Source organism: Salvelinus alpinus, chromosome 11 (assembly GCF_045679555.1).
Source record: "Salvelinus alpinus chromosome 11, SLU_Salpinus.1, whole genome shotgun sequence".
NCBI lineage: Eukaryota > Metazoa > Chordata > Actinopteri > Salmoniformes > Salmonidae > Salvelinus > Salvelinus alpinus.
Window position 1 is genome coordinate 7,678,896 of NC_092096.1, and position 10,000 is coordinate 7,688,895.

Below are 10,000 nucleotides of genomic sequence, written 5' to 3' on the forward strand. Positions count from 1 at the left end.
GTCTGTTCTCTCCTGGGTCTCTATCTATGTCTATCATGCTAGGTGTCTCCAGGAGGTCTGTTCTCTCCTGGGTCTCTATCTATCTCTCTCATGCTATGTGTCTCCAGGAGGTCTGTTCTCTCCTGGGTCTCTATCTATCTCTATCATGCTAGGTGTCTACAGGAGGTCTGTACTCTCCTGGGTCTCTATCTATCTCTATCATGCTAGGTGTCTACAGGAGGTCTGTTCTCCACCTGGATCTCTATCTATCTCTATCATGCTAGGTGTCTACAGGAGGTCTGTTCTCTCCTGGGTCTCTATCTATCTCTATCATGCTAGGTGTCTACAGGAGGTCTGTTCTCCACCTGGATCTCTATCTATCTCTATCATGCTAGGTGTCTACAGGAGGTCTATTCTCTCCTGGGTCTCTATCTATCTCTATCATGCTAGGTGTCTACAGGAGGTCTGTTCTCTCCTGGATCTCTATCTATCTCTATCATGCTAGGTGTCTACAGGAGGTCTGTTCTCCATCTGGTTCTCTATCTATCTCTATCATGCTAGGTGTCTACAGGAGGTCTGTTCTCTCCTGGGTCTCTATCCATCTCTATCATGGTAGGTGTCTACAGGAGGTCTGTTCTCACCTGGGTCTCTATCTATCTCTATCATGCTAGGTGTCTACAGGAGGTCTGTTCTCTCCTGGGTCTTTATCTATCTTTATCATTGTAGGTGTCTACAGGAGGTCTGTTCTCTCCTTGGTCTCTATCTATCTCTATCATGCTAGGTGTCTACAGGAGGTCTGTTCTCTCCTTGGTTTCTATCTATCTCTATCGTGGTAGGTGTCTACAGGAGGTCTGTTCTCCACCTGGGTCTCTATCTATCTCTATCATGCTAGGTGTCTACAGGAGGTCTGTTCTCTCCTGGGTCTCTATCTATCTCTATCATGCTAGGTGTCTACAGGAGGTCTGTTCTCACCTGGGTCTCTATCTATCTCTATCATGCTAGGTGTCTACAGGAGGTCTGTTCTCTCCTGGGTCTTTATCTATCTCTATCATTGTAGGTGTCTACAGGAGGTCTGTTCTCTCCTTGGTCTCTATCTATCTCTATCATGCTAGGTGTCTACAGGAGGTCTGTTCTCTCCTTGGTCTCTATCTATCTCTATCGTGGTAGGTGTCTACAGGAGGTCTGTTCTCCACCTGGGTCTCTATCTATCTCTATCATGCTAGGTGTCTACAGGAGGTCTGTTCTCTCCTGGGTCTCTATCTATCTCTATCATGCTAGGTGTCTACAGGAGGTCTGTTCTCTCCTGGGTCTCTATCTATCTCTATCATGCTAGGTGTCTACAGGAGGTCTGTTCTCTCCTGGATCTCTATCTATCTCTATCATGCTAGGTGTCTACAGGAGGTCTGTTCTCTCCTGGGTCTCTATCTATCTCTATCAGGGACTGTTCTCCCGTGGGTCTCTATCTATCTCTATCATGCTAGGTGTCTACAGGAGGTGTGTTCTCTCCTGGATCTCTATCTATCTCTATCATGCTAGGTGTCTACAGGAGGTCTGTTCTCTCCTGGGTCTCTATCTATCTCTATCATGCTAGGTGTCTACAGGAGGTATGTTCTCTCCTGGATCTCTATCTATCTCTATCATGCTAGGTGTCTACAGGAGGTCTGTTCTCTCCTGGGTCTCTATCTATCTCTATCATGATAGGTGTCTACAGGAGGTCTGTTCTCTCCTGTTCTAACCGTGCGTTCCTCCTGTCTCTTCTGCAGGTTGTTTGGTGTAACAGGGAACTGTGCTGCTTGCAGTAAGCTGATCCCAGCCTTTGAGATGGTGATGAGAGCTAAAGAGAACGTCTATCACCTGGACTGCTTCGCCTGTCAGCTCTGCAATCAGAGGTGAGTTTACTGGACAGGAAGCTGCTCCTCGCGTCCACTCTGCCAATGAGGAGGCTTGATGTTGAGAAGGGGTGGGACAGTGTGGACGTTCCCGAATCAGTCTCTAACAGTCCCTGACGGTGTCCATGTTAGGACAGCCTCAATCTCAGCAGGAGTTGACTGAGTCTGGTCTAACAGTCCCTGATCAGAGATAATCTGGTCTAACAGTCCCTGATCAGAGATAGTCTGGTCTAACAGTCCCTGATCAGAGATAATCTGGCCTAATAGTCCCTGATCAGAGATAGTCTGGTCTAACAGTCCCTGATCAGTGATAGTCTGGTCTAACAGTCCCTGATCAGAGATAGTCTGGTCTAACAGTCCCTGATCAGAGATAGTCTGGTCTAACAGTCCCTGATCAGAGATAGTCTGGTCTAACAGTCCCTGATCAGAGATAGTCTGGTCTAACAGTCCCTGATCAGTGATAGTCTGGCCTAACAGTCCCTGATCAGAGATAGTCTGGTCTAACAGTCCCTGATCAGAGATAGTCTGGTCTAACAGTCCCTGATCAGTGATAGTCTGGTCTAACAGTCCCTGATCAGTGATAGTCTGGCCTAACAGTCCCTGATCAGAGATAGTCTGGTCTAACAGTCCCTAATCAGTGATAGTCTGGCCTAACAGTCCCTGATCAGTGATAGTCTGGTCTAACAGTCCCTGATCAGTGATAGTCTGGTCTAACAGTCCCTGATCAGAGATAGTCTGGTCTAACAGTCCCTGATCAGAGATAGTCTGGTCTAACAGCCCCTGATCAGAGATAGTCTGGTCTAACAGTCCCTGATCAGAGATAATCTGGTCTAACAGTCCCTGATCAGTGATAGTCAGGTCTAACAGTCCCTGATCAGTGATAGTCTGGCCTAACAGCCCCTGATCAGTGATAGTCTGGTCTATCAGTCCCTGTTAATGGTGCTGATCAGAGATAGTCTGGCCTAACAGTCCCTGATCAGTGATAGTCTGGCCTAACAGTCCCTGATCAGAGATAGTCTGGTCTAACAGTCCCTGATCAGTGATAGTCTGGTCTAACAGTCCCTGATCAGAGATAGTCTGGTCTAACAGTCCCTGATCAGTGATAGTCTGGTCTAACAGTCCCTGATCAGAGATAGTCTGGTCTAACAGTCCCTGATCAGAGATAGTCTGGTCTAACAGTCCCTGATCAGAGATAGTCTGGTCTAACAGTCCCTGTTAATGGTGCTGATACGAGATGCTGGGCAGCACCTCCTACTGCTGAGTTCATCTATCTACAACAATCCCGTCAGTCTCCCATCCAGGGTTTATCCAAACCCTACCTTTCTTAGCTGGGATATATGTCACTGACAATTACCAACGTGTTAACGTGAGAATGCTTGCTGTGAAATCTCCACTTAATAGATTCACTGTGGATATCAAAGTTATTCTAACGTGTTCAACAGAGGAAATGAAGTGTAACCGGACTGTATCTATCACACAGCATCTATGAGGCTCCGTACTGTATCTATCATACAGCATCTATGAGACTCTGTACTGTATCGTACAGCATCTATGCGACTCCGTACTGTATCTATCATACAGCATCTATGAGGCTCTGTACTGTATCTATCATAAAGCATCTATGAGACTCTGTACTGTATCTATCATAAAGCATCTATGAGACTCTGTACTGTATCTATCATACAGCATCTATGAGACTGTACTGTATCTATCACACAGCATCTATGAGACTCTGTACTGTATCTATCATACAGCATCTATGAGACTCTGTACTGTATCATACAGCATCTATGAGACTCCGTACTGTATCTATCATACAGCATCTATGAGACTCTGTACTGTATCTATCACACATTTACATTTACATTTAAGTCATTTAGCAGACGCTCTTATCCAGAGCGACTTACAAGTTGGTGCATTCACCTTATGATGTCCAGTGGAACAACCACTTTACAATAGTGCATCTAACTCTAAGGGGGGGGGGGTTAGAAGGATTACTTTATCCTATCCTAGGTATTCCTTAAAGAGGTGGGGTTTCAGGTGTCTCCGGAAGGTGGTGATTGATTCCGCTGACCTGGCGTCGTGGGGGAGTTTGTTCCACCATTGGGGTGCCAGAGCAGCGAACAGTTTTGACTGGGCTGAGCGGGAGCTGTACTTCCACAGAGGTAGGGAGGCGAGCAGGCCAGAGGTGGATGAACGCAGTGCCCTTGTTTGGGTGTAGGGCCTGATCAGAGCCTGAAGGTACGGAGGTGCCGTTCCCCTCACAGCTCCGTAGGCAAGCACCATGGTCTTGTAGCGGATGCGAGCTTCAACTGGAAGCCAGTGGAGAGAGCAGAGGAGCGGGGTGACGTGAGAGAACTTGGGAAGGTTGAACACCAGACGGGCTGCGGCGTTCTGGATGAGTTGTAGGGGTTTAATCGCACAGGCAGGGAGCCCAGCCAACAGCGAGTTGCAGTAATCCAGACGGGAGATGACAAGTGCCTGGATTAGGACCTGCGCCGCTTCCTGTGTGAGGCAGGGTCGTACTCTGCGAATGTTGTAGAGCATGAACCTACAGGAACGGGTCACCGCCTTGATGTTGGTTGAGAACGACAGGGTGTTGTCCAGGATCACGCCAAGGTTCTTAGCGCTCTGGGAGGAGGACACAATGGAGTTGTCAGCCGTGATGGCAAGATCATGGAACGGGCAGTCCTTCCCCGGGAGGAAGAGCAGCTCCGTCTTGCCGAGGTTCAGCTTGAGGTGGTGATCCGTCATCCACACTGATATGTCTGCCAGACATGCAGAGATGCGATTCGCCACCTGGTTATCAGAAGGGGGAAAGGAGAAGATTAATTGTGTGTCGTCTGCATAGCAATGATAGGAGAGACCATGTGAGGATATGACAGAGCCAAGTGACTTGGTGTATAGCGAGAATAGGAGAGGGCCTAGAACAGAGCCCTGGGGGACACCAGTGGTGAGAGCACGTGGTGCGGAGACAGATTCTCGCCACGCCACCTGGTAGGAGCGACCTGTCAGGTAGGACGCAATCCAAGCGTGGGCCGCGCCGGAGATGCCCAACTCGGAGAGGGTGGAGAGGAGGATCTGATGGTTCACAGTATCAAAGGCAGCCGATAGGTCTAGAAGGATGAGAGCAGAGGAGAGAGAGTTAGCTTTAGCAGTGCGGAGCGCCTCCGTGACACAGAGAAGAGCAGTCTCAGTTGAATGACTAGTCTTGAAACCTGACTGATTTGGATCAAGAAGGTCATTCTGAGAGAGATAGCAGGAGAGCTGGCCAAGGAAGGCACGTTCAAGAGTTTTGGAGAGAAAAGAAAGAAGGGATACTGGTCTGTAGTTGTTGACATCGGAGGGATCGAGTGTAGGTTTTTTCAGAAGGGGTGCAACTCTCGCTCTCTTGAAGACGGAAGGGACGTAGCCAGCGGTCAAGGATGAGTTGATGAGCGAGGTGAGGTAAGGGAGAAGGTCTCCGGAAATGGTCTGGAGAAGAGAGGAGGGGATAGGCTCAAGCGGGCAGGTTGTTGGGCGGCCGGCCGTCACAAGATGCGAGATTTCATCTGGAGAGAGAGGGGAGAAAGAGGTCAAAGCACAGGGTAGGACAGTGTGAGCAGAACCAGCGGTGTCGTTTGACTTAGCAAACGAGGATCGGATGTCGTCGACCTTCTTTTCAAAATGGTTGACGAAGTCATCCGCAGAGAGGGAGGAGGGGGGGGGAGGGGGAGGAGGATTCAGGAGGGAGGAGAAGGTGGCAAAGAGCTTCCTAGGGTTAGAGGCAGATGCTTGGAATTTAGAGTGGTAGAAACTGGCTTTAGCAGCAGAGACAGAAGAGGAGAATGTAGAGAGGAGGGAGTGAAAGGATGCCAGGTCCGCAGGGAGGCGAGTTTTCCTCCATTTCCGCTCGGCTGCCCGGAGCCCTGTTCTGTGAGCTCGCAATGAGTCGTCGAGCCACGGAGCGGGAGGGGAGGACCGAGCCGGCCTGGAGGATAGGGGACATAGAGAGTCAAAGGATGTAGAAAGGGAGGAGAGGAGGGTTGAGGAGGCAGAATCAGGAGATAGGTTGGAGAAGGTTTGAGCAGAGGGAAGAGATGATAGGATGGAAGAGGAGAGAGTAGCGGGGGGAGAGAGAGCGAAGGTTGGGACGGCGCGATACCATCCGAGTAGGGGCAGTGTGGGAAGTGTTGGATGAGAGCGAGAGGGAAAAGGATACAAGGTAGTGGTCGGAGACTTGGAGGGGAGTTCACACAGCATCTATGAGACTCTGTACTGTATCTATCATACAGCATCTATGAGACTCTGTACTGTATCTATCATACAGCATCTATGAGACTCTGTACTGTATCTATGAGACTCCGTACTGTATCTATGAGCATCTATGAGACTCTGTACTGTATCTATCATACAGCATCTATGAGGCTCTGTACTGTATCATCACAGCATCTATGAGACTCTGTACTGTATCTATCATACAGCATCTATGAGACTCTGTACTGTATCTATCACACAGCATCTATGAGACTCTGTACTGTATCTATCACACAGCATCTATGAGACTCTGTACTGTATCTATCATACAGCATCTATGAGACTCCGTACTGTATCAATCAATATCAATTATTAATTAGTTGACAAACTGGAATTAAAGCCAGACTCAGTACAGATGGAACTATCCAAACTACAAATTAAAAGCAGACTCAGTACAGATGGAACTATCCAAACTGGAATTAAAGCCAGACTCAGCACAGATGGAACTATCCAAACTGGAATTAAAGCCAGACTCAGCACAGATGGAACTATCCAAACTGGAATTAAAGCTAGACTCAGTACAGATGGAACTATCCAAACTACAAATTAAAAGCAGACTCAGTACAGATGGAACTATCCAAACTGGATTTAAAGCCAGACTCAGCACAGATGGAACTATCCAAACTGGAATTAAAGCTAGACTCAGCACAGATGGAACTATCCAAACTGGAATTAAAGCTAGACTCAGCACAGATGGAATTATCCAAACAGAAGATGCATCTCCTTCTGATGCTGATATTTGGTTGCGTTGACAACCAAAAACAATTCAATATCACTTTTGAAATAGAATAAATAGCCTATTAACCTCCAGCTCAACCAGAAGTTAAAGAATGGGATGAAGCCAGTGGTTCAGATGGAACTATCCAACCAGAAGTTAAAGAATGGGATGAAGCCAGTGTCTCAGATGGAACTATCCAACCAGAAGTTAAAGAATGGGATGAAGCCAGTGGTTCAGATGGAACCATCCAACCAGAAGTTAAAGAATGGGATGAAGCCAGTGGTTCAGATGGAACCATCCAACCAGAAGTTAAAGAATGGGATGAAGCCAGTGTCTCAGATGGAACTATCCAACCAGAAGTTAAAGAATGGGATGAAGCCAGTGGTTCAGATGGAACTATCCAACCAGAAGTTAAAGAATGGGATGAAGCCCGTGTCTCAGATGGAACTATCCAAGCAGAAGTTAAAGAATGGGATGAAGCCAGTGTCTCAGATGGAACTATCCAACCAGAAGTTAAAGAATGGGATGAAGCCAGTGTCTCAGATGGAACTATCCAACCAGAAGTTAAAGAATAGGATGAAGCCAGTGGTTCAGATGGAACTATCCAACCAGAAGTTAAAGAATGGGATGAAGCCAGTGGTTCAGATGGAACTATCCAACCAGAAGTTAAAGAATGGGATGAAGCCAGTGGTTCAGATGGAACTATGTAACCAGAAGTTAAAGAATGGGATGAAGCCCGTGTCTCAGATGGAACTATCCAAGCAGAAGTTAAAGAATTGGATGAAGCCAGGGTCTCAGATGGAACTATCCAACCAGAAGTTAAAGAATGGGATGAAGCCAGTGGTTCAGATGTAACTATCCAACCAGAAGTTAAAGAATGGGATGAAGCCAGTGGTTCAGATGGAACTATCCAACCAGAAGTTAAAGAATGGGATGAAGCCAGTGGTTCAGATGGAACTATCCAACCAGAAGTTAAAGAATGGGATGAAGCCAGTGGTTCAGATGGAACTATGTAACCAGAAGTTAAAGAATGGGATGAAGCCCGTGTCTCAGATGGAACTATCCAAGCAGAAGTTAAAGAATGGGATGAAGCCAGGGTCTCAGATGGAACTATCCAACCAGAAGTTAAAGAATGGGATGAAGCCAGTGGTTCAGATGGAACTATCCAACCAGAAGTTAAAGAATGGGATGAAGCCAGTGGTTCAGATGGAACTATCCAACCAGAAGTTAAAGAATGGGATGAAGCCAGTAAGTCAGATGTAACTATCCAACCAGAAGTTAAAGAATGGGATGAAGCCAGTGGTTCAGATGGAACTATCCAACCAGAAGTTAAAGAATGGGATGAAGCCAGTGGTTCAGATGGAACTATCCAACCAGAAGTTAAAGAATGGGATGAAGCCAGTGTCTCAGATGGAACAATCCAACCAGAAGTTAAAGAATGGGATGAAGCCAGTGGTTCAGATGGAACTATCCAACCAGAAGTTAAAGAATGGGATGAAGCCAGTGTCTCAGATGGAACTATCCAACCAGAAGTTAAAGAATGGGATGAAGCCAGTGTCTCAGATGGAACTATCCAACCAGAAGTTAAAGAATGGGATGAAGCCAGTGGTTCAGATGGAACTATCCAACCAGAAGTTAAAGAATGGGATGAAGCCAGTGTCTCAGATGGAACTATCCAACCAGAAGTTAAAGAATGGGATGAAGCCCGTGTCTCAGATGGAACTATCCAAGCAGAAGTTAAAGAATGGGATGAAGCCAGTGTCTCAGATGGAACTATCCAACCAGAAGTTAAAGAATGGGATGAAGCCAGTGTCTCAGATGGAACTATCCAACCAGAAGTTAAAGAATAGGATGAAGCCAGTGGTTCAGATGGAACTATCCAACCAGAAGTTAAAGAATGGGATGAAGCCAGTGGTTCAGATGGAACTATCCAACCAGAAGTTAAAGAATGGGATGAAGCCAGTGGTTCAGATGGAACTATGTAACCAGAAGTTAAAGAATGGGATGAAGCCCGTGTCTCAGATGGAACTATCCAAGCAGAAGTTAAAGAATGGGATGAAGCCAGGGTCTCAGATGGAACTATCCAACCAGAAGTTAAAGAATGGGATGAAGCCAGTGGTTCAGATGTAACTATCCAACCAGAAGTTAAAGAATGGGATGAAGCCAGTGGTTCAGATGGAACTATCCAACCAGAAGTTAAAGAATGGGATGAAGCCAGTGGTTCAGATGGAACTATCCAACCAGAAGTTAAAGAATGGGATGAAGCCAGTGTCTCAGATGGAACTATCCAACCAGAAGTTAAAGAATAGGATGAAGCCAATGGTTCAGATGGAACCATCCAACCAGAAGTTAAAGAATGGGATGAAGCCAGTGTCTCAGATGGAACTATCCAACCAGAAGTTAAAGAATGGGATGAAGCCAGTGTCTCAGATGGAACTATCCAACCAGAAGTTAAAGAATGGGATGAAGCCAGTGTCTCAGATGGAACTATCCAACCAGAAGGTAAAGAATGGGATGAAGCCAGTGTCTCAGATGGAACTATCCAACCAAAAGTTAAAGAATGGGATGAAGCCAGTGTCTCAGATGGAACTATCCAACCAGAAGGTAAAGAATGGGATGAAGCCAGTGGTTCAGATGGAACTATCCAACCAGAAGTTAAAGAATGGGATGAAGCCAGTGGTTCAGATGGAACTATCCAACCAGAAGTTAAAGAATGGGATGAAGCCAGTGGTTCAGATGGAACTATGTAACCAGAAGTTAAAGAATGGGATGAAGCCCGTGTCTCAGATGGAACTATCCAAGCAGAAGTTAAAGAATGGGATGAAGCCAGGGTCTCAGATGGAACTATCCAACCAGAAGTTAAAGAATGGGATGAAGCCAGTGGTTCAGATGTAACTATCCAACCAGAAGTTAAAGAATGGGATGAAGCCAGTGGTTCAGATGGAACTATCCAACCAGAAGTTAAAGAATGGGATGAAGCCAGTGGTTCAGATGGAACTATCCAACCAGAAGTTAAAGAATGGGATGAAGCCAGTGGTTCAGATGGAACTATGTAACCAGAAGTTAAAGAATGGGATGAAGCCCGTGTCTCAGATGGAACTATCCAAGCAGAAGTTAA

General features: G+C 46.5%; 1 protein-coding gene across 6 annotated transcripts in view; it reads left to right on the forward strand.

Moving 5' to 3' along the window:
- lmo3 (LIM domain only 3) overlaps nucleotides 1-10,000 on the forward strand; it is a 170,599-nt gene that overhangs the window by 122,519 nt on the left and 38,080 nt on the right. For all 6 annotated transcript variants that reach the window (XM_071331633.1, XM_071331635.1, XM_071331634.1 and 3 more), the window contains exon 3: nucleotides 1,743-1,868. In XM_071331633.1, the coding sequence (XP_071187734.1) occupies nucleotides 1,743-1,868 (126 nt within the window). The remainder of the gene's footprint in view (nucleotides 1-1,742; nucleotides 1,869-10,000) is intronic.